At 40.2% G+C, this 23028-nt stretch overlaps 4 protein-coding genes and 2 long non-coding RNA genes across 6 annotated transcripts; 2 read left to right on the top strand and 4 right to left on the bottom strand.

The window, feature by feature from the left end:
• Nucleotides 1-305: 305 nt before the first annotated feature.
• Nucleotides 306-2588, bottom strand: LOC103508558 (lymphokine-activated killer T-cell-originated protein kinase homolog; the record flags this gene model as incomplete). Its single annotated transcript, XM_017443857.1, has 5 exons — nt 306-538; nt 977-1103; nt 1310-1353; nt 1699-1857; nt 2420-2588. Coding segments are annotated over 5 exons (732 nt in total), but the record flags the coding sequence as incomplete, so codon positions are not given.
• A 1499-nt stretch (nt 2589-4087) lies between these two features.
• On the top strand, nt 4088-5670 carry LOC113467099. Its single transcript, XM_026823096.1, has 3 exons — nt 4088-4315; nt 4628-4883; nt 5489-5670. Exons 1-3 carry the CDS (start codon nt 4124-4126, stop codon nt 5668-5670), a joined length of 630 nt encoding a protein of 209 aa, XP_026678897.1. The 5' UTR covers nt 4088-4123.
• Nucleotides 5671-6299: 629 nt separating this feature from the next.
• Nucleotides 6300-7073, bottom strand: LOC113467150. Its single transcript, XR_003391321.1, has 2 exons — nt 6895-7073; nt 6300-6373 (listed from the first exon to the last, which is right to left on the bottom strand). It is a non-coding gene; the product is annotated as an uncharacterized LOC113467150 (long non-coding RNA).
• Nucleotides 7074-7224: 151 nt separating this feature from the next.
• On the bottom strand, nt 7225-9949 carry LOC103508583 (protein PRRC1-like; the record flags this gene model as incomplete). The annotated part of the gene is made up of 4 exons (XM_026823089.1): nt 7225-8024; nt 8697-8855; nt 9329-9434; nt 9718-9949. Coding segments are annotated over 4 exons (636 nt in total), but the record flags the coding sequence as incomplete, so codon positions are not given.
• A 1063-nt stretch (nt 9950-11012) lies between these two features.
• On the top strand, nt 11013-12303 carry LOC113467133. The gene is made up of 2 exons (XR_003391311.1): nt 11013-11147; nt 11711-12303. It is a non-coding gene; the product is annotated as an uncharacterized LOC113467133 (long non-coding RNA).
• A 1633-nt stretch (nt 12304-13936) lies between these two features.
• Nucleotides 13937-20725, bottom strand: LOC103508525 (U-box domain-containing protein 52-like). Its single transcript, XM_026823145.1, has 5 exons — nt 20596-20725; nt 18564-18839; nt 15562-15736; nt 15191-15476; nt 13937-15129 (listed from the first exon to the last, which is right to left on the bottom strand). The coding sequence occupies exons 1-5, from the start codon at nt 20629-20631 to the stop codon at nt 14862-14864; spliced, it is 1041 nt and encodes a 346-aa protein (XP_026678946.1). The 5' UTR covers nt 20632-20725; the 3' UTR covers nt 13937-14861.
• Between the last annotated feature and the right edge of the window lie 2303 nt (nt 20726-23028).

The following is a 23028-nucleotide window of genomic DNA, read 5'->3' as shown; positions in this document are numbered from 1 at the left end:
ATGCCCATACCTACATACTCGGTAAATCAAATTTGGAGCCTTCCCCAATCCCCAATTTTACCAATCAGGCAAAAAGCCAGACGGGGCAATTTTCGTCAATCCATCAGGCCTAGGATGATTGCTTTGGACTGACGTTTGGTTTTGGCTACAATTTTACGAGTGGATGCCCATCCCACTCAATCTTTGCTATTTCTTTCGGTCTCTAGTATTTTCCCTGTCCCCCAGCCAGACTAAACTGGCCTACTCCCTGTTCAAATTCCTCCAGCCAGACTGAGCTCGTGAACTCCCTGTATAAGGTCCCTCAGTCAGACCAATCTTGACTGAGTGCACCCCAACTCACCTGCTGTCATACTCTGGTACATGGATTCATTGATTGGGGTCCCGGACGCGGTACATTCCATAATGGAGCAGTCAGAGTCTTGAGACCAGGTGCTGTTGTTGATGGAATTGGACATAGGCATATTGGGGGGCTCCAGAGCCAGCATTTCCCACAGGGTCAGCCCGAACGAAAAAATGTCCGCCTTGTCAGAAATGATTTCTACAGGTAGGAAGTAGTAAAAAAAAAACAAAAAAAAAAACAATTACATTACTTTCTCCTTCCTATAGGATAACCAAGGGAATTAAAAAGGAATTTTAACTGTGTTGGGCATTGTTAAAATGCTTGTCACAAATTTAATATCATTCCCCAGTTAATTATTACACCTAGATAAATCTTATGACTTCACTTGGACTCGAACTACTAACCTACAGATCTGAAGTCCAAGGCATTAACATTGCGCCACTGAGTTTGGTAGTGATGAGTAGAGATTGTTTTACGAGGTGGCAAGGCATTATGCCATGCCATCAAGGGAAATGTTACAAAGCAAGAACTTCTGGAAAGGTTCAAACAGAAATCAAGAAAAATTCAGCTCCAGTAACTGCACAGGTAAGCTTTTGTTGTTTAATATCTACTTAAAATAGTAACACCCACTCTTACCATCCATCAAGACTTCTGGTGCTGACCACAACTCTGTGCCAACATACTCCTGAGTATCATCTGCCATAAGACCCTGCAGAACGTACCACCCAAACCTCAGAGTCTGATGTGCTGGGCCATTCATAATCTGGAAGAGTGAGTTTATGCCTATTAGTAATAATAGGCAATACCTACCTTACCTATTACCTACCTATGTATATGTAGAATCAGAACTTTATAACTCTACAGAGGTAATAGGGATAAAATAATCAAAATATCTTCAATAGGTCTCCCAAAGTCTAATCCTAAGACAAAACAATGTCCAGATAAAAACAAACCGGAATTTGGACTGGCGCACTGCTGTGCGCCTAGATCTCTCCATATCTGTTCAAAATCACCTGGAAATGAGAATTTAATGTGAGGTCAATATCAATAGACTTCTAGATACTTAGATTATCCTATTGTTTATCACAGAATCACAGATACACATACTTACCTACTCAATCTGAAGTCTAACAGAAGTACCTAGGTATTGTGGTTTCATATTTGAACTTCAAAATATACATACTTAATAATAATGATTGAATACTTTTACTTGTTAAGGGGCATAATCTCAATGATATTCTTTAGGTACCTACTTACCTATTTTTTTTTTTTTTTTTTTTTTTTTCAAAACTTTTTTATGACCATATTTATTTTTTTATCACCCCAAAAAATTTTTTTTTTTTTTTTTTTTTACAAACCTTTGATGAGCACATTGAATGATTTAATGTCACCATGAAGTAAGCTCTTCTCCTGGTGTAAATAGTTCAAAGCACTGCACAAACTTTCAGCCACTTTGAGTATGGTGTCGGGGGGGAATGGTCCCAATTCTTCCTCTCGTCTTTTCTCTATGAGATCACCTGAAAGCATAAAAAATTATTAGATTTGAAAGTTGTGATCTGAAGTCCATTTTTGGCTCTCTTTAAAAGTGGACTTGGGGCCATCTTGAATTGGACCTTCCAATTTTCATATCCAAACAGGGCATTGAAAGTGCAAGTGGAATGAAACACCAGGCAGGAATTGAACCCAAAACCTAGCACCTACAAGGCAGATGCACTATCCTCCAAGCTAAATAATAATAATAGTGCTTATTTATACTGCTCGCATAGGACTGAAAAGTCCCTTTACTCCAGCAGTAGGCTACTACTATATATAATAATAATAGTGCTTATTTATACTGCTCGCATAGGACTGATAAGTCCCTTTACTCCAGCGATTTATACTGCTCGCATAGGACTGAAAAGTCCCTTTACTCCAGCAGTAGGCTACTACTATTATTGTGGTCAAATTCTCTAATTATATTGAGGATAAAATTCCATACCTTGGCTGGGATTGAAACCCACCCTCCTGTTTACCAAGCGAGTGCCTTGACCACTACACCACCAAGGCAGGTTAAATAGGCTAGCTAGAAAAATTACTTACCTAATGATGTTCCACACGTTTCCATAGCTAAACACACTCTCCCATCCTTAGTTTTACCTTCCCCTCTGAAACCAATGATATTGGGATGAGACAGACTTTTTAGGACTTTAGCTTCCACTTTTAAACGGTCAGAAGTTTCACAATTGTCACTTTCAGGAAATTCAGGAATGCAACTCAAGCAAGATACTCTCTACACACAGTTGGGCTGCGCGTAAACGTATGAATATTGTAGTTAAAAACCTAATGTTCACTAAAGGTAGAAACAAACTACTATCACGTCACGTGAGCTCATGGGGGGTCAGAAAGATGTGGTTCAAAGTTTTCTCATTAATATTGTAGGTAATTTCGTTCATGAGAGCAACACTGCCCTCGTGAGCTCACGTGACGTGATAGTAGTGTGTTTCTAACTTGGAACTCTCCTACTTTCCTCTTTCAGAGCAAGCTGCGCGGAAATCAATTCAGACGCCTCACTCATGCTCACTGCCTCACTGAATGGCAGAATCATGGTGAGCAAACTGGTGAGTCCTCTGATCAATGATGTTCTCATCGTACCAATCAACTCGGTACCTCGGAACTCTCCTACTTTCTCTTTCAGAGCAAGCTGCGCGGAAATCAATTCAGACGCCTCACTCATGCTCACCGCCTCACTGAATGGCAGAATCATGGTGAGCAAACTGGTGAGTCCTCTGATCAATGATGTTCTCATCGTACCAATCAACTCGGTACCTCTGGCTAATCCCGGACACGAACCTTCTACTCTACGCCATATCAAGAGGTAAGACTTTTGTTAGATGGAGCGATGGAGGGTTAACCTGAACCGAGGCGAGGTGTATATTCCTTTTAGGAAATTTTCGGAACGTAACCGGTTCCCTTTTGGAAATAGATCAGTTGCGCTTACTTAGGTGATGTTTCAAAGTCATGGAGCAGGAATAATGGGGAGCAACTGAATTTTTCTTTTTCTTCTACGACTTCTAGATACCGAGATAAATCGATTTAAAAAAATGTTCGATTTAAAAAAAAGTGTTCTTCCGTCTTTTTTCTGTGTACTATTACTGTCTACCGCGGCTGTTCTACTACCTAACCTCTTCTGGGCTTTCAAGATAGCAACGAACACAAGCCGGCCAGAGTATTACTTCAGACGTCTGGCAGCTTGGGTCAATTGGCATTGATAAAAATTTCAACTTTTTTTAAAGAAAAGGTTCGATAGGGGGAACTATAAATGCTATTGTCTTATCGTCCTGAAAGCGAAGGGAGAAGAAAGACAGGATAGGAGAAAGCCAGGTACAAGAATTTGTTCTTGAAAAACACTGAGTATTGTGAACAAGTTGAAGAGTTAGTCAAAATTAAACAGTACAAAAATATTATGAGCTGAAAATAATCTCTAGCTTCGGTTCTTTCTCTTAGGGAGAGGGTGTTCGGCGCTCTGATTTGAATTTTATCTATGAGCCCTGGGCATGCTATCTATTTTATCTATGAGCCCTGGGCATGACTTATTTATTTTATTTTATTTGACATAAAGGTCTGACATGCAAGATGAAGTATGACCTGTCACTATACATTTTAGGTCGTGGTTATGTACCGGGTTGGGTTAGGCAAGGTTGGTAAACTAACCTTGCTTTTAAGTTACCACTCCCATGCCAAACTGTAGAAACAATTATATTCTGCAATACAAAATTGTTGCTTGCACAGCAGTTATGATGTGTCATGTGTATGTTGAGAATAATATGTGTACACATTTACTTAGATACTTATGCTAAGAATTTATTTCACAAATTGTGTACTCTGTACCCACTTTTTATTTTCAGGGAAAACAGGTATTCATTGAAAATTTCAGAAGACACATTTTCTTCTCTGGAGACGTTTTTTACTCAAGAAATTAACTTTCCATTCCTTGAGGTAAGTATTTATGTGTATTCTTATAAATATAACAAATTCTCATCAGATAAGTTGATTGAAGGATTGAAAAATCAATGTTTAAGTAAGTAGGTAGGTAGTTAGTTTTACCTTTTCCCAGCGAAACGGAATTAATTCATAAAAGGCCTAGTTAAAACGAAACTTGGGGAGTCAATTTCAATCCCAAGGAATCAGAACCAGAAATAGAACCTAACTCATTTATACTGGTAGAGAGTTCTAGAGGATGATAAAAGCAAAGTCCCTTTACACTCCCAGAAATGTACCTTAAGGCTGAAAGTTTCCTCCACATTTCAGCTAATCCAAAGTAAAATAGACCTGACAATTTCGGATATAAAAGATCTAGATGATGGACCAGAAACAGAACCAGACACTTTCAATGCAAATCACACAGAACAAAAGTACAACTCAGATCCGTTCAGAGTCAACTATGAGAACATTCCCGAATACAAAAGGTTTCTGGAAGCGAAGAGAAATCTGAAGAACGTCTGTCAACCCAACCCGGTACATAACCACAACCTTAATCCCGAGGGGGACGTAGGGCCGGTGGCAAGTACAGAGTTTATTTTGTAGACAGATATTATTGATATATTACTACATTTGGGACCCCTGTATCTCCCGCGGGGGAGCAATAAATCTTGTCCTTTGGGCTTCTTTTTTTCCCCACCCTTGGGCCTTGTCCCATTAATAGATTTTGACTGTCATGTTAGTCACTTAGTCCCCTTTAGTTCAACTGTTTAATATTATAGGTACCGATATATGTATATTTCCCTTGCTAAAGATATAGCAAAGGTTGAGTGTGAAGGGCATCCACTCGTAAAATGTGTACCCCGCGGGGGAGCAATAAATCTTGTCCTTTGGGCTTCTTTTTTTCCCCACCCTTGGGCCTTGTCCCATTAATATATTTTGACTGTCATGTTAGTCACTTAGTCCCCTTTAGTTCAACTGTTTCATATTATTTATAGGTACCGATATATGTATATTTCCCTTGCTAAAGATATAGCAAAGGTTGAGTGTGAAGGGCATCCACTCGTAAAATGTGTACCCAAAAACCAAATGTCAGCCCAAAGCTGACGAAAAACGCCGACCCCGTCTGTACACGGGAAAAGGCGAAGAAAAAGAAGATTTAGTTCAACTTTGCCCTGTGTTTCTTCCCAGGTGAGGATGGCTTGGTTCTCACTCACGAGCTCACCACAGGGCGTGTCATATCACGGTTCCATCTGCAGGAACACGAACCCGTGACCTCTCTTGTGTGGAGCGTCACGGGAGAAACTCTGGTGACTGGCAGTCTCACAGGAACCGTACAATTCTATGCATGGCCTTCTGCGTCTAAAATGTGAGTAGCAATGCTAAGAACTACCTAGTACTGGGCACAGATTTGTTTAGGTTTAAGGCATTTAGACCAAGGGTATTCATTTGTAGGTAATAAATGAGTTGACGTCTCAAAGATAGTTTTTAGGCCACCCCCTCATGCTCAAAAAACAGTCAGAAAATGTGTGGCTGGAAAAGCTTCAGACCTAAGTCTTTCATCTGAGAGACGTAGGTCTTGAGATTTTTCTGCCACTCACACTGAGACCATTTGACAGCCCTTTTTTTAAGAGGTTTGACAGAGGGAACTGTAACTGCTATGGTCTTATCTTCCCAAAATCAAAGAGAGAAGGAAGACAGGATAGGAGAGAGCCAGCCGTTCCGAGAACAAACATTATACCATCAGGATAAAATCCACTCCAGGTAGGAATCAAACCTGCAGCCTAGCATTTGACAGACTGCTGGTAGGCATGAACCACTTGTAATCCAACAAGCACATACCTAAATATTATAGCTAGGCAAGCTAGGTAAAATTTACTCACAAGATTTTATGATAACTTTGGAAAATATGGTTAGAAAAAATTACAAAGATTAAGCTACCTACATTGAATATTGTATTTAGTTAAAATCTTTGTTTTAGGTACCTTCAGATGATTTTTTCTCAACAAATTCAAATGATGATTCATTGTTTTCCTCCTGCATTTTGAATCACCAATATGCTCCAGTGAAAAGGATCTGAAAAAATTGAACACCAAAGATAAAATAAATTGGGAACACTTCTTGATAGTTATTAACTACCCATGTACAATTTGGAGCTCTATTCCATGATTGCAGGCCTGACTCTTGGCTCTCCCCTCGACAAAATTCTGGATACAGCCCTGCATGATTGTAAAAGTAATCATTTCCTCAAACTCAACCAAATTTGACTCAAGTGCTATTCAGCTCATGTATTATAAAATTTATAAGATTAGTAAGCAATATTCCAATATGCAGCTAAAGATAAACCTCCTCCTCCTACAAAGAATTTGATCCTGAAAGCCAGACTGAAACATTGGCCTCTTTTCTTTTCCCAGCTACAAATGTTATGCCTACATTATCAAGAAAATAATATTTCTGCCTCTCTGGCACATATTAGCCTAGGTCTAGACTCTAGTTGTGAAACACTGTCTGATTTCAGGGAGAGATTGCATCTTATGTTCGACAGAAGACAAAGCCGTAGTAACACCATGTTCTTCTAAAAACAGGCGCGTACTTACCTTTCAGTGATAAACGTTGTGTGGTGCAAAATAATCTTCGATCCTCGTTTTCTGCAGAACAAACCAGGAAATTCCGGAAAACTTATCACTTTCTCTTATCTTATCAGCAAAAATTCAAATATGTATCGATTTGCGTTTGGAATTTTTCTTTTTCTACAAATTTCAAGTGTGTGAACTCAGCCATCTTCATTCCACAAGTCTACAACTTCCCCTCTTTTCCTTCACATTGATCAGGTCTGTTTTTCATTCCGACGTGGGTGCGATGCGAACCCGACGCGTGTTTTTCATTCCACTTCCCCTACTTTAGCGTCAACGCTGCGTCTTAAATCCGCCTGAGCAGCGACGAGCGACGATACTTATTGCCTGAGGAGCGCCGATAGTCACTTTGTCCACAATCTCATACTGTTCTTCAACAATCAATAAAGTACATATATTAACCTCCTTGTAACTTTCTGTACCCCTTAAAAACTGACTTTTTTTTTATTGAAGTTCTTAGAGCTAATCTACTTTTAGTATATTGGTTTATGTGAAGGTATTTTTGAAAAATAAACGTCATATTTGACGAAAATAAAAGTCATATTCCACGAAAAATAAACGTCATAAAGTCATATTTTTAGAGTCATATTTTAAGAAAAATAAACGTCATATTTGAAGGACTCTGATCATGAGGTACACAATAGGGCTGCCTTGAACAGACTGACAAGAAAACTGACCCTATTTCAATAGGAAAAGGCTAGGAAGAAGAAGATTATAGGTCATCTGAGATGGAGGCCAAAAATCCCCGTCGTAAGATGACAACAATAATTCTCGAAGTAGGTACATAATACCAGATGAGTGGAAGGTAGGACCTCTCCCAGTGTAGAATACATGTATAAGTATCAGCTAAGAAAACCTCTCTCAGTCCAGAATACGTAAACACTGTTAAGTCCTGAACAATCACAAGGTCCAATGTTAAAATTGGCAGATTCTTTATACTTTCTATCGGTCTGACTTACGATACCACGGTCTTGTATAGGTTCGCTACGATTTTGGCGGCTGTCAGTATCATTTGTCTTCTAGGTACACCTGTGAGGGCCATCTGCCATTCCGTGTGGTCTGTCTGTAAGCAGAACACAAGCCGGCCAGAGTATTACTACAGACGTCTGGCAGCTTGGGTCAATTGGCATTGAAAAAAAATTTCAACTTTTTTTAAAAAAAGGTTCGATAGGGGGAACTATAAATGCTATTGTCTTATCGTCCTGAAAGCGAAGGGAGAAGAAAGACAGGATAGGAGAAAGCCAGCCCTTTTGAGAACGGACCTTATCTGTATAGGATAAAATCCGTCCCGGGCGGGAATCGAATCCGCGACCTAGTGCTTACAATGCAAACACGCTACCTTCCAAGCTAACTAGGGTGGCAATTCAGGATCGATCAACAAGTTTCCAACACTTAGGGTGGATTTTATCAATATTTTTTCAGTCCCTAGAAGGCCTTTTAAGCTAACAGCTTGTTAAGTTCCATTTGATTTGTATGGTGGTGGTCATAAGTTGGTATCTGGCTGTATTACAGCCTCGCACCTGGAAAATCACGTTCATACATTACGTACTTTAACTCTTTAAGTAACAGTTCCAATATTAAGTCATAGTTGATCAACGTCGACTGAAACCATACACTGTCTCGACAACATAGATTCACCTCTTCACCTCGTCGATCGGCGGGGTCGACTATGCGTGGACACAGCTTTAGATGGGTAGGCACTCACTTATCAGGTCGTATTTCCATTATGAGCTCCAATATTAAATAATAGGTATGTAGGTACTTACTTATCAGGTCGTATTTCCACTATGAAGCTCTCCACTACCACCACAGGTCCAACAATCTCATGCATCTCTCGTAGCGTTCGAACTCGGGAGTTTGCGGCGAGGGTCGCGGCTTCGAATCCCACGGGTTGAGCTGCACAGCGCGGATATACACCGATACCTCTGTGAGTGAAAGAAAATTTTTACGGCATATAAATCATGAAAGCATATATGCTTTCATAATTGTGACCTATAATATTGTCCTTAACTTTCGAAATGAGCTATGTCTAACTGATGATCTCAGGTAAGAACGAAACGCGTCTTGGATGGCTTGCGTCTGCCTTGTGAGCGCTAGGCCGCGGGTTCGATTAACTCCCGGGGCGGATTTTATCCTGAAGTGATAAGCTTCGTTCCCGGAACGACTGGCTTTCTCCTATCCTGTCTTCCTTCTCTCTTCGATTTCGGGACGATAAGACCCTAGTAAGTAGTTACAGTTCCCTCTATTATTGTCAAACCTAATTTTTTTTCTTCAAGTTTGAGAGAAGTACCTCAGAACATCATTCTGATCTGAGATACTTCTCTCAAGCTGTTAATAAAGCTGAACCTCCTTATGGGATTTTGCAGGTGATGCATTATCATAATTATCTCAAATTTACCTCACAGCTGCTGAAGGAAAAAGACCATGGAAAGCTTCTCTGACAGGACTGATCTTGACTTCCTTATCTGATGCTACTGTGATGGTTAAATCAGCTTTATTTGTGCCTGAAAACGAGAAACCAAAATTATTTGATCTCAAATACCTTAAATAGATTCTAGCCGATATCGATCCAATGACTGATGTCAATCTACTTTGGTAGATAGTAGTGTATATGCACTTTTAGAATGTCCAACACATCATTTTCCAACTAAATTTTATTCCTCTAGAACTCTGGAGTTTCTCTCCTGCTTGTCATGAATATTAAACTGATGGGATAAAGGGACTACCTATGTACATGTCCTAATTTGACTGTCTAATTAAAACACTATAATTTAAGTGCTATCTTACCGATGAAATCTCTCATTTGAGGATCCAATGTGGTGATCATACTGTCGACGGAATTTTTAGCTTTCTCTGCCACTTTGGACAGAATGCTTTGACTTTGCTGACTCACAGTGTCTTTCACCCAACTGAACAGACTCCCTCCACTTTCTTCCTGAGATTCTGGAAGCTCCTTATTGGGGGTGATAGGTTTGGGAGTCTTGGGAATGACTGGGGTGTCAACGGGAATTGCTGGTCTGTAAACAGAAGAAATTGATTTGAGGAGGAAGAAGAAGAAGAAGAAATTTAAGCATATTGTTTTCTAGGATTTAGACATTTCCTCTCTCTCTCTCTCTCTCTCTCAATAGATCAGTTGCGCTTACTTGGGTGATGTTTCAAAGTCATAGAGCAGGAAAAATGAGGACCAACAGAATTTTTCTTTTTCTTCTACGACTTCTAATTACCGAGATAAATCGATTTAAAAAATACCGGTAAATCGTGAAGTTTGACGTCACGGCATACGCGCCTGTAGGTGATGACGTCATAATTCATGACTCCCGCTTCGTTTGTTTGTGCGCAAGCGTTTCTGCGCATTGTGACGTGAAATATGACGTCACAACTCTTTGAATTTTTCCATTAGAACGGCAATTAAAAATTGAATTTTCGACCTTTTAAAGTTACTTTATTGAGGGAAATGAAAAAAATGTTTCGTAATTTCTCCACTAGATGTCGTCATGTTTGTTGAATTTCCATTTTTTACCCCCACTCCTGACGCAGAGTAAACGCCGCATCGATGCGGCGTAGGAATGAAAAACAGACCTATCGTGTGCATGCGGCTGGATTTGAAGTAGGTATCATTCACACGATGCATAAAAAGCCGCGCCGTTTGTCTCGCTCTCAGAATAGATCAGTTGCGCTTACTTGGGTGATGTTTCAAAGTCATAGAGCAGGAAAAATGATCACCAACGGAATTTTTCTTTTTCTTCTACGACTTCTAATTACCGAGATAAATCGATTTAAAAAATACCGGTAAATCGTGAAGTTTGACGCTTGCACGCCGGAGGTCCCGGGTTCAATTCCCGGCGGGGTCGAAATTTTTTCGCCTCTGTGCTTGGAGTTCGGGGTGCACTCAGCTTTGTGAGGACATGAAATTTACTTCGCACTCAACCTTTTGCTATTGATTTAGTCAGGGAAATTTTAGGCTGATCTACTCCTTGTTTAACGTCCCCCAGCCAGTCAGCCAGACTAAGCTGATCTACTCCCTGTTTAAAGCCCCCAGCCAGACGAAGCTGATCTACTCCCTGTTTAAAGTCCCCCAGCCAGATGTTATTCTATTCTAGTAATTACCTATATTTTGTTTCTCATTCCCGCAGGTAAACACAGATTCTTCTTCACATCCCTACTGGAAACTGCTGACGTCAAAGTGTTCTATGTGTGCACCAAATTCGATCACTTGTGTAAGTATACAATAGCTTCTACGTGAATCTATCTATAGAAATAGAAGTAGAAATCCCGACACTATCCCGATTCCTTGAAACTAAGTATAATAATTATAGATAAGTATATTGCTTTTTTTTAGCCAGACATCTGTGAGCCACCCAAGACACATTTCGTTCTTATTTGAACTCATCAGTTAGACATAGATTATTTCAGAAGTCAATGACCCTATCTTCCTTCTCTCTTCGCTTTCGGGACGATAAGAAGCAGTTACAGTTCCATATATCCAACCTCCTCAAAATAATAATAAAATAAAACATAAATTTTAAATAAATAGAAGGAATTTTTAACTGTATATATTAGGCATAAATGCTTGTCACAAATATCGTTCCCCAATTATTACACCTAGATAGATTTTATGACTTGACTTGGACTCGAACCACCAACCTCCAGTCCAACGTCATACAAAGTCCAACGCGTTAAACATTGCACCACTGAGGTGGGTTTAACATAAATAAATAAGTAGGGATATCTATTCTGTTCTTTAATATTGACTATCATACCTTCTTTTTGTCGTTTTCAGCGCAAAATAGAAAGGTGGTGTGGGTCCTGACCAAAACCCCAACTCCAACCCCTGCTACCATCGATAGCGTCAAGGCCTGTCTGAAATCCAACAAGCTGGAAATCTACGACAGTCTTACCATCGTCAGTCATGCTGGATGCAAATACCCCGAGAGTCTTAAACAGTGTGGCGGATACACCTTTAATGGTCATTAGAGGGCGTGACATTTTCACCACTTGTGGAAGCAAAATATACCGCGTACTCGCTTAATGTCTCTGGTTTAATAATAATAATAGACTCTTGAGTGGAAGGTAACCACTAGGCGAGGTTAACGCCGGAGGCGTTTTCTACCACCTAACCCTTAGAGCTCCATTATTATGTGGTCAAAGTCTCAAATAAATGAGGATAAAATTCCATACCTCGGCTGGGATCAAACCCATGCCCTCCTGTTTACCAGGCGAGCGTCGTGACCACTGCGCTACCGAGGCAGTAATTTGTCATATTTATTATTGTTTCATAGACTAATATACATTGCGTACCTGGACCATTTATTTCTTATAAAGATATAAAAAAAATTGGGTAATTTATCTTACATTTAAATTCATCAGACCCCAAATTTATCTATTTTCTTCTGTTTCTTCTTTCTTATTTTAAACTTTGCAAAGTAGAAGTTTCGGAGTACCGAACCGATTTTTTTTCAAGAGGTTTGACAGAGGGAACTGTAACTGCTATGGTCTTATCGTCCCGAAATCGAAGAGAGAAAGAAGACAGGATAGGGTTCCGAGGACGAACATTATCCCATCAGGATAAAATCCGCCCGGGCGGGAATCGAGGATAGGAGAAAGCCAGCCGTTCCGAGAACGAACATTATCCCATCAGGATAAAATCCGCCTCGGGCGGGAATCGAGCCCAGTGGCCTAGCGCTTACAAGGCAGACGCACTACCAACTAAGCTAGCTAGGCTGGCTGAACCTTAACTTAATTTATGCCGTAGGACGAAAGCCAGCCGTTCCGAGAACGAACATTATCCCATCAGGATAAAATCCGCCCCGGGCGGGAATCGAACCCGGGACGAAAGCCAGCCGTTCCGAGAACGAACATTATCCCATCAGGATAAAATCCGCCCCGGGCGGGAATCGAACCCGGGTCTAGCGCGAGCCGTTCCGAGAACGAACATTATCCCATGAGGATAAAATCCGCCCCGGGCGGGAATCGAACTCGCGGCCTAGCGCTTACAGGATAAAATCCGCCCCGGGCGGGAATCGAACCCGCGGCCTAGCGCTTATAACCCGTTCCGAGAACGAACATTATCCCATCAGGATAAAATCCGCCCCGGGCGGGAATCGAACCCGCGGCCTAGGTGTTCCGAGAACGAACATTATCCCATCAGGATAAAATCCGCCCCGGGCGGGAATCGAACCCGCGGCCTAGCGCTTCCATCGAGAACGAACATTATCCCATCAGGATAAAATCCGCCCCGGGCGGGAATCGAACCCGCGGCCTAGCGCTTACAAGGAAGCCAGCCGTTCCGAGAACGAACATCATCCCGTCAGGATAAAATCCGCCCCGGGCAGGAATCGAACCCGCGGCCTAGCGCTTACAAGGCAGGCGCGCCACCAACCAAGCTAACTAGGCTGGCGCGATTACAAAATCTCCCACTGAAGAAATCTCCCTCAAAATGAGCTCTAACAAAATTGTACCAACTAAGCTGACTAGGCTGGCTATTAATTATCTTGATTTCAACCCTACTGTTTACCATCTTCCTCCGGACAAAGTAACTAGGCTGGCTTAAAAGCTGTTGTCTTATGAAATAGCAAGAACCAATTAACTAATTTTATTGAACGGAAAAGTTTTATCAGAAAATTTCTGTCCTAGCCAGTATTCGAACCGAGCACCTTCGAGTTGAGCCTTGAGAATCAGTGCTCTAACCTCTCTACCACAGAGGTCGGAAGGTTGCGGGACCTGTTGTTGACTACACATTTTAAGCTCTGTCCACACATAGTCGACGACCGTCGATGTCGACTGAAACCGTCCACACTGCGTCGACTACATAGATTCACCTCGTCGATCGACGCGACGGCCGTGGACTATTCCACCTGCCTTGGTGGGGCAGTGGTCAAGACGCATGAAATCATCATGTAGATTAATATTTTATTACAAACTCTACTTGGAAGTTCAACAATATACATATCTTTGACACTAATTTTGGGTTTTTATAGGCACTGAAAATTAGTGAAAACCACGCTAACTGTTACAATATAATGCAGCAATGTCAGAAAATATCTATAGATCCGAACACTGACTGTTTGTATTCATAGGTACAACAAAAATTTTCTTACAACTAATTTAAAACTTAGAACATAATCTGTACAAAATCACAATAATGTTTTAAAACGAATATTATCTATTTTAAGAGGGTATAAAATAATTAGGTACCTAGGTATGTCGCACATATTTTTATCATTTTCCTTTTTGGAATCTACTTTTCTTTTTAGATTGTACCTCAGTACCGCTTTCGCATTACTTCAAGGTACATTCTTTTACATCTATTCCTATCCAAGAACGGAGAATTTCGGTTCAACTTTTTCCGCCCTGGCCGGGATTTGTCTATGCTACACCGAAGTGGAAAATATAGAAAAACAACTTAGGTACCTACTGTAAAAGTGACAAATTAAAGGGTAGATTAAACAATAACACGACACAACAAACATACATATGGGACATGAATAAATAATAACATGAAACTAAGACAATACAAAGTTGAGGTGGGAATGCGTCTTCTTGACTCTTGACAACGTGGTCAAAAATAATTGTTTAAATTAAAAATTTCATCCCGGGGTCTAAAATTAATATCAGAGTTGTGTCCATAACTAGTCGACGGTCGTCGATCGATATGATATTTATAAATTCAAAAACCAAAAATACAAAGGATTCCATTCGGGCGTTGACAATGGTGTGGACACAGCTTCGGGTTTGTCAACTTCAACACATTTGGCACTTCTCTACACTTGCGCAGAAGTGAACATTCATTTCAACATGGAGTTATTGACCCAGAGGATTGATTGATAATGATTTGATTTACTTAATACTACATTGACACTCACACACACCGTGTTTTCACAGCTTGAACAAATAACAAAATACAATAACGTTTGTACACACACCAGGGTATATTACAAATGACTATTATTAGTGGAATGGTTGGATATGGACACATGATCTCCTTCATGATGTCCAGGTAGCATGGTCTGCAGAGAATAGTATCTCTCCCTATCCGCTATGTCCACGTTGGTGATATGCTGGAAGCAGCAAGGTGTGGAGATTAAACTTTTGTCTGGTAGTTTGAATTTAATTTTCTGGTTATGTTGATTCACTAGATTGGACGCAGACTTGTGTTTTGATTTGGGCACCATAGCTAAACACGTCCGTCTTGGTAGATATCTGACAATGCATCGCTTCAGGTGGCATGTAAGGACGAGTGCCAGTGAGGTTTTCAGTATACATTGTTTTCACATTTGAAGTTTCGCTCATTTTAACGATGCCGAAATCGCCCAGTTTGGGAACAAAGTTCTCATCTAGAAGAACATTGGCTGATTTGACGTCTCGATGTATGATGGGTTTACTGAGACTATGCAGGTAATGCAAGGCTTCTGCCACACCCAGTGCTATGGAGTATCTCTTGTTTGAATCTAGTGGTGGAGTATTGTTCACACGGGCAAGTCTATCATATAACGAACCATTACACATATATTCATACACAATACAGTTCATGATGCTATTACAGAAACCTAGAAGCCGCAGCAAGTTGACGTGTTTGCATTGACTCAGAGTTTGGACTTCATTTTCAAACAGTAGGATTGGAATCATAGCAGCTTCTGTATTGTCTGAATTCAAACTTGAATAGTTGGCATTGTTTTGTCTCTCCTGTATCCAGGATAATGACAGGAATGCCAGTGTAGTGTAGTTCCCAGTTGATGTTATTGTTTTCTTGCGTCCTTGAGGAAACTTTGCCCACGTACAGGTTTGCTAGGGAGTTACATACGAACATCTGAAACAAATGAGAAAAGTCCAGTTAGAAGTTATCCAGAGAATACTCTATACAAATTAAAAGAACGAAAAATTAAAGGGAAAGAACGGACTGGATCATGTGTCATGTTTATCACCCCCTATTTTACCAAAATTTTCTCGCAAATACCATAACCACTCACCGATGACATTGCATGTTGGGAAGACACTTTATATCATGATCCATCAAGCCAAGATATACATAACTCGTATAAGAGTTCTGATGATTCCAAAGAAATGAGCACTTTAATCTTTGATTCTTTACAACAAACCATAGGGAAAACCCAAGTTCCCTTGTTAGTTATTAACACTTTTACTCAGGAGGTCCACAATATCCCGCATGGAAGCTCGCTTATCTTTTTCAAAGACGCAACATTTCTCAAAGACAATACCGATCAATGTTTCAACATGAGTTTCATTCCATTCTCCAGCTTCCTTATCCAGGACCTCTCTCACTGGAACTTCTTGTTCTACTACGAGATAGTAATACAGGATAGTATTATTGTCATCAATGGGCTTCATTCCTGTCAACAGTTCTAGTAGAATAACACCATAGCTAAACACGTCCGTCTTGGTAGATATCTGACAATGCATCGCTTCAGGTGGCATGTAAGGACGAGTGCCAGTGAGGTTTTCAGTATACATTGTTTTCATATTTGAAGTTTCGCTCATTTTAACGATGCCGAAATCGCCCAGTTTGGGAACAAAGTTTTCGTCTAGAAGAACATTGGCTGATTTGACGTCTCGATGTATGATGGGTTTACTGAGACTATGCAGGTAATGCAAGGCTTCTGCCACACCCAGTGCTATGGAGTATCTCTTGTTTGAATCTAGTGGTGGAGTATTGTTCACGCGGGCAAGTCTGTCATATAACGAACCATTACACATGTATTCATACACAATACAGTTCATAATGTTATTACACAAACCTAGAAGCCGCAGCAAGTTGACGTGTTTGCATTGACTCAAAGTTTGGACTTCATTTTCAAACAGTAGGATTGGAATCATAGCAGCTTCTGTATTATCTGAATTCGAACTTGAATAGTTGGCATTGTTTTCCAGCGTTTTCACTGCAATTTCCATACCGTTCTTCAGTTTTCCATAGTACACAGTTCCAAATTGTCCCTCGCCTAGTTTATTCCCTCGTCTTGGATAAGGTTTACGATTGAAACCATCAGTAGCGCGTTCCAAGTCACAGAATGTGAATGCAATGAGTTCTCCAATATACTCTGTCTTGTTGTTGGCTTCCTCCTGCTGGATTACTTCTTGTAACCACTCTGCCGCTTCCGTATTGTCACCGGGAGATTCCGGTTTCTTCAAGACATCGACCTCAACATATCGTGCAGCTTGGTGTAACTCTGCTTTCTTCAGGAACATGATCAAATCACTCAGCCTTGGCCTTCGTCTTCCACTTGTTCCCCACTCATCAAGAAATATATCCGTGCAGCCTCGTTCTGGAAAATTTCTTTTCCCAGCGCGCTCCACGATTTTGATATCTTTGGCGCTGTATTTCAACGGTTTGAGAGGATCACAGTCTACTGTCACGATGGACATGATCTTCTTCCAGTCATCTCGTTCATTCAGAATAATACCCAGTTCATGAACAACGTACTGTTTCAGATGCCTGATTTCAATATCTTCCGTGATGATGCTCTCTGAAGTCATTGCTAAATAGATTTACCTATAGTCCAGTACCTACAGTCCAATGTTACCATTATCCACTATGATGTACCTCTTTGGTTCAAATAAGTAGGTATCTACAACATTATTCACTCATTGCGGTAACTCAACACAAAAGACGCATAAAGCAACTCCAGAATTTATACTTTTTAATCCAATCCGCACTAGATAAAGGTCCCGTTTCCAAAATAATAAAAATAAACTAAGTACCTATGTATTTAAAATTCGATTACATACGAAAAACGGACAACACAACCCACAATCATAAGCATAAAACATGAACTGAGGTCTGAGTCTGAGATAAAACAACATAAGAGAAACCAAGGCAGCTAGCCTTGAATACATTCAAACCTCATGCATAACGGTATACCTATATTATGGCCCCTCCACTTTGCTTGTTTCTATGCTACATAAGTACATAGTTATAAATAGCTGCTCATCATACGTCCAGTTCCCATCACAAGGAAGGGATCTGTGCGAATCTGTGCTTCCCCAATGCTTCTCGGTTGTTATTAATATTATTGACATGTAATCAATTAGTCATTTATTACATTATAGGTAAGTAATTAGTTATCAACTCAGCATCACGTGTAGATGTGTAGAAAACATCAATTCGGTGTGCAAATGTAGGTATACCTAATACCCATCCGAATGATCGAGTGATGTATTGTAGCAGGAAGTCAGCCGTTCTGAGAACGAACTTTATCTGTTTAGAAAAGGTCGTCCTGGGCGGTAAAATGATCTGTGACCTAGCGCTTACAAGAAACAGGTGCTCTATCTTCGAAGGTAAGGCCAACCAGTCATTATCAGGTAGACCTGACAGGTACGGCTGAAAAGGTCCGTCTGTCAGGTCTACCTGATGATCACACACACTATCAGGTAGAACTGACTCTATCAGGTGTACGGTATACCGTATACCTGACACCTGATTAGGCCTACCTGTGCTCTAAATCACCAAAGTATGGAAAAGTATCTTACAAGTGTAATAGCCAATGGAAAAGCAGAATTTTAAATTTGGACGAATCATATCGAAATATGGAATTGTAAATACTTTTTCATACTTTGGTGATTTAGGGCACTGATAGTGAGTGAATGGCCTAAATAGACTGGCATACCTACGATATACTCACTTGTGTTTTCAATCCGCGGAACGAGCTTTCGATCTGCAGCTTCTCTTCATCCGACAGCTCGGAATCTACCGAGCTCCCAGTACTGGTATCCGACGGACTAACTGTCGACGAGGACAGTCGCCTTCTACCACCACGCTGATAGTTGTCAAACCGCTCACTAGAGGGCGGGTCCTCGAAACTGTCCTCCTGATTCATATCCTTGGGCAGGACGGGACAGCTGGCGTATTGGGGGTCGTCTACGATTGTAGACACTGGAGACATGGTGATGGGAGGCTCCTGGAATCAGACACAAAATACACAAGAATGGAGGAGTTGCAATTGGGAAAATATTATTAATGAAAGGTCGATTCCTACGTAAAAAGTTGTGAAAAATCCAAATCTGAGGTCAAATTGCCGTTCTAATGAAATTTTTAATTGCCGTTCTAATGAAAAAGTTCAAAGAGTTGTGACGTCAGATTTCACGTCAAAATGCGCAGAAACACTTGCGCACAAAAAAAACGAAGCGGGAGTCATAAATTATGACGTCATCGTTTACGGGAGCGTATGCCGTGACGTAAAAGTTCACGATTTATCGGTATTACTTTCTATTACTACAGTATAGCGGAGCTATACTAGTAATGAAAGTATTGCAATCGGTCCAAATTTTCAAAATCGGGAAATGGTTGGAAATATCCGTTTTGGGATCCCCTGATGTCAAAAAAGTGATTTTTAGCCCATGGTCTGTACGTAACGTACGTACGTACGTAACGTACGTACGTACGTAACGTACGTACGTACGTAACGTACGTACGTACGTAACGTACGTACGTACGTAACGTACGTACGTACGTAACGTACGTACGTACGTAACGTACGTACGTACGTAACGTACGTACGTACGTAACGTACGTACGTACGTAACGTACGGCTTGTTTCTATGCTACATAAGTACATAGTTATAAATAGCTGCTCATCATACGTCCAGTTCCCATCACAAGGAAGGGATCTGTGCGAATCTGTGCTTCCCCAATGCTTCTCGGTTGTTATTAATATTATTGACATGTAATCAATTAGTCATTTATTACATTATAGGTAAGTAATTAGTTATCAACTCAGCATCACGTGTAGATGTGTAGAAAACATCAATTCGGTGTGCAAATGTAGGTATACCTAATACCCATCCGAATGATCGAGTGATGTATTGTAGCAGGAAGTCAGCCGTTCTGAGAACGAACTTTATCTGTTTAGAAAAGGTCGTCCTGGGCGGTAAAATGATCTGTGACCTAGCGCTTACAAGAAACAGGTGCTCTATCTTCGAAGGTAAGGCCAACCAGTCATTATCAGGTAGACCTGACAGGTACGGCTGAAAAGGTCCGTCTGTCAGGTCTACCTGATGATCACACACACTATCAGGTAGAACTGACTCTATCAGGTGTACGGTATACCGTATACCTGACACCTGATTAGGCCTACCTGTGCTCTAAATCACCAAAGTATGGAAAAGTATCTTACAAGTGTAATAGCCAATGGAAAAGCAGAATTTTAAATTTGGACGAATCATATCGAAATATGGAATTGTAAATACTTTTTCATACTTTGGTGATTTAGGGCACTGATAGTGAGTGAATGGCCTAAATAGACTGGCATACCTACGATATACTCACTTGTGTTTTCAATCCGCGGAACGAGCTTTCGATCTGCAGCTTCTCTTCATCCGACAGCTCGGAATCTACCGAGCTCCCAGTACTGGTATCCGACGGACTAACTGTCGACGAGGACAGTCGCCTTCTACCACCACGCTGATAGTTGTCAAACCGCTCACTAGAGGGCGGGTCCTCGAAACTGTCCTCCTGATTCATATCCTTGGGCAGGACGGGACAGCTGGCGTATTGGGGGTCGTCTACGATTGTAGACTCCATTCATCTCAAGATCTAGAAGTCGTAGAAGAAAAAGAAAAATTCCGTTGTTCCTCATTTTTCCTGCTCTATGACTTTGAAACATCACCCAAGTAAGCGCAACTGATCTATTAAACTGAAACCGAGTTTAAACTCACTTTGTGGACCCCCCGGCTCTTGCTTATAATCCCCATAGGTGACGTAGGTAGTGAAAATGAAGCAAGTTACAAGATATCAGTGTTGAGCACATTGCGTATCTACAAAACATTTCAAGGCGTCAATACAAAATTTTATTGTACATTGAAAAGTAGAATTTTCAAATTTCCACCTTCCTCAATATTGTTCTTTGTAGAAAATCATAATATGTACATTCTCGTAGGTACATAATTATCTTTGTAAGCTAATCAAGTCAATAAGTACTTTGAAATCACAGTTTGTTTGATAATCTCGGAAGCCCCGTTACCAAAACCAGTCACAATTACTTGTTTAATTGTACTCTAAGTTTATAGTAGGTATTGTTGGGTGGACAGGTTCAAGGCGGTAAATAACAACCAGTTTTATTATCTCCTTAAAACCTCCTAAAGATGTGTAGAACTGACTGATAAAGGGGTTCCCCTCCTGAATTTGGTACAAAAATTTAACTGGAAAACAGTAAGAATTTTCAAATTTCCACCTTCCTCAATATTGTTCTTTGTAGAAACTCATAATAAGTATACATTCTCGTACATAATTATCTTTGCAAGCTAATTAAGTCAACAAGTACTTTGAAATCACAGTTTGTTTGGTAATCTCTGAAGCCCCGTTACCAAAACCAGTCACAATTACTTGTTTAATTGTACTCGAAGTTTATAGTAGGTATTGTTGGGTGTACAGGTTCAAGGCGGTGATAACAACCAGTTTTATTATCTCCTTAAAACCTCCTAAAGATCTGTAGAACTGACTGATAAAGGGGTTCCCCTCCTGAATTTGGTACAAAAATTTAACTGGAAAACAGTAAAGTCCAGTACCTAGGTATGTATAATTTTGACACAAGCCAAATGCAAAATTAGAATTCACTCCGCTCGTTCATTGATGGATCACTATCAAGGTTAAAGGAAAACCCATCTTGGATTTATCAATAAACGGTGTGTTAGATCGTTAAATAATTAAATACCTACACAAGTTACGTTAGTTAGATAATATCTTCTGGCTTATTTTACTGTCGATTATTTAAAATAATTCCATCATAAATAAAGTTTTTTTTTTTTGTAGGTATTTATAAAAAAAACTTTATTTATGATGGAATTATTTTAAATAATCGACAGTAAAATAAGCCAGAAGATATTATCTAACTAACGTAACTTGTGTAGGTATTTAATTATTTAACGATCTAACACACCGTTTATTGATAAATCCAAGATGGGTTTTCCTTTAACCTTGATAGTGATCCATCAATGAACGAGCGGAGTGAATTCTAATTTTGCATTTGGCTTGTGTCAAAATTATACATACCTAGGTACTGGACTTTACTGTTTTCCAGTTAAATTTTTGTACCAAATTCAGGAGGGGAACCCCTTTATCAGTCAGTTCTACAGATCTTTAGGAGGTTTTAAGGAGATAATAAAACTGGTTGTTATCACCGCCTTGAACCTGTACACCCAACAATACCTACTATAAACTTCGAGTACAATTAAACAAGTAATTGTGACTGGTTTTGGTAACGGGGCTTCAGAGATTACCAAACAAACTGTGATTTCAAAGTACTTGTTGACTTAATTAGCTTGCAAAGATAATTATGTACGAGAATGTATACTTATTATGAGTTTCTACAAAGAACAATATTGAGGAAGGTGGAAATTTGAAAATTCTACGCCAGCCTAGTTAGCTGAGTTGGTAGTGCGTCTGCCTTGTAAGCGCTAGGCCGCGGGTTCGATTCCCGCCCGGGGCGGATTTTATCCTGATGGGATAATGTTCGTTCTCGGAACGGCTGGCTTTCTCCTATCCTGTCTTCCTTCTCTCCTCGATTTCGGGACGATAAGACCATAGCAGTTAAAGTTCCCTCTGTCAAACCTCTTAAAAAAAAAAAAAAAAAAAAAAAAAAAAAAAAAAAAAAAAAAAAACAAAAAAAGAAAAATTACTAGAAAGTAATGGTGCCCCTCATAAAATTCTATCCTTTAAAAGCTGGTTTTTACGCGATGTGCGCATCCGCCGAGTCCGATCTTTTTTTCTTTTCTGTTCAACCAGCAGTATAAAATACTGCAAGTAGCATAATGCCGTCGACATTACCGCTCAGCACAGCTACAAGTGTGCTTACTAGCATAAAAAATTTAGCTAAGTAGAGTTCTAGATCTTCAGCATCTTCTTTTTCTTTTTAAGGCAACAAGGAGTAAAAAGGGACGAGATACTGAAGCTTGTAGTGGGTTCATTCGCGTTGACTAGATAATTTGACTTTGGCTCAAAATTTGAGTGAAACACCTGGGGGGCCGAGAACGAATTTAGGGGTATCCACTGCATTCCATCACTTTTACTTCGTTCAATGTTCTATAGTCACAACTCGTGTAACGCATAGATGTTTTGTAAAGTTCCGCAGTTAGATGTTTAAAATAACATGT

This window comes from Diaphorina citri, unplaced genomic scaffold, assembly GCF_000475195.1.
Source record: "Diaphorina citri unplaced genomic scaffold, Diaci psyllid genome assembly version 1.1 scaffold20, whole genome shotgun sequence".
NCBI classification, from domain to species: domain Eukaryota; kingdom Metazoa; phylum Arthropoda; class Insecta; order Hemiptera; family Psyllidae; genus Diaphorina; species Diaphorina citri.
This window is presented reverse-complemented; position numbering and strand designations above follow the sequence as displayed.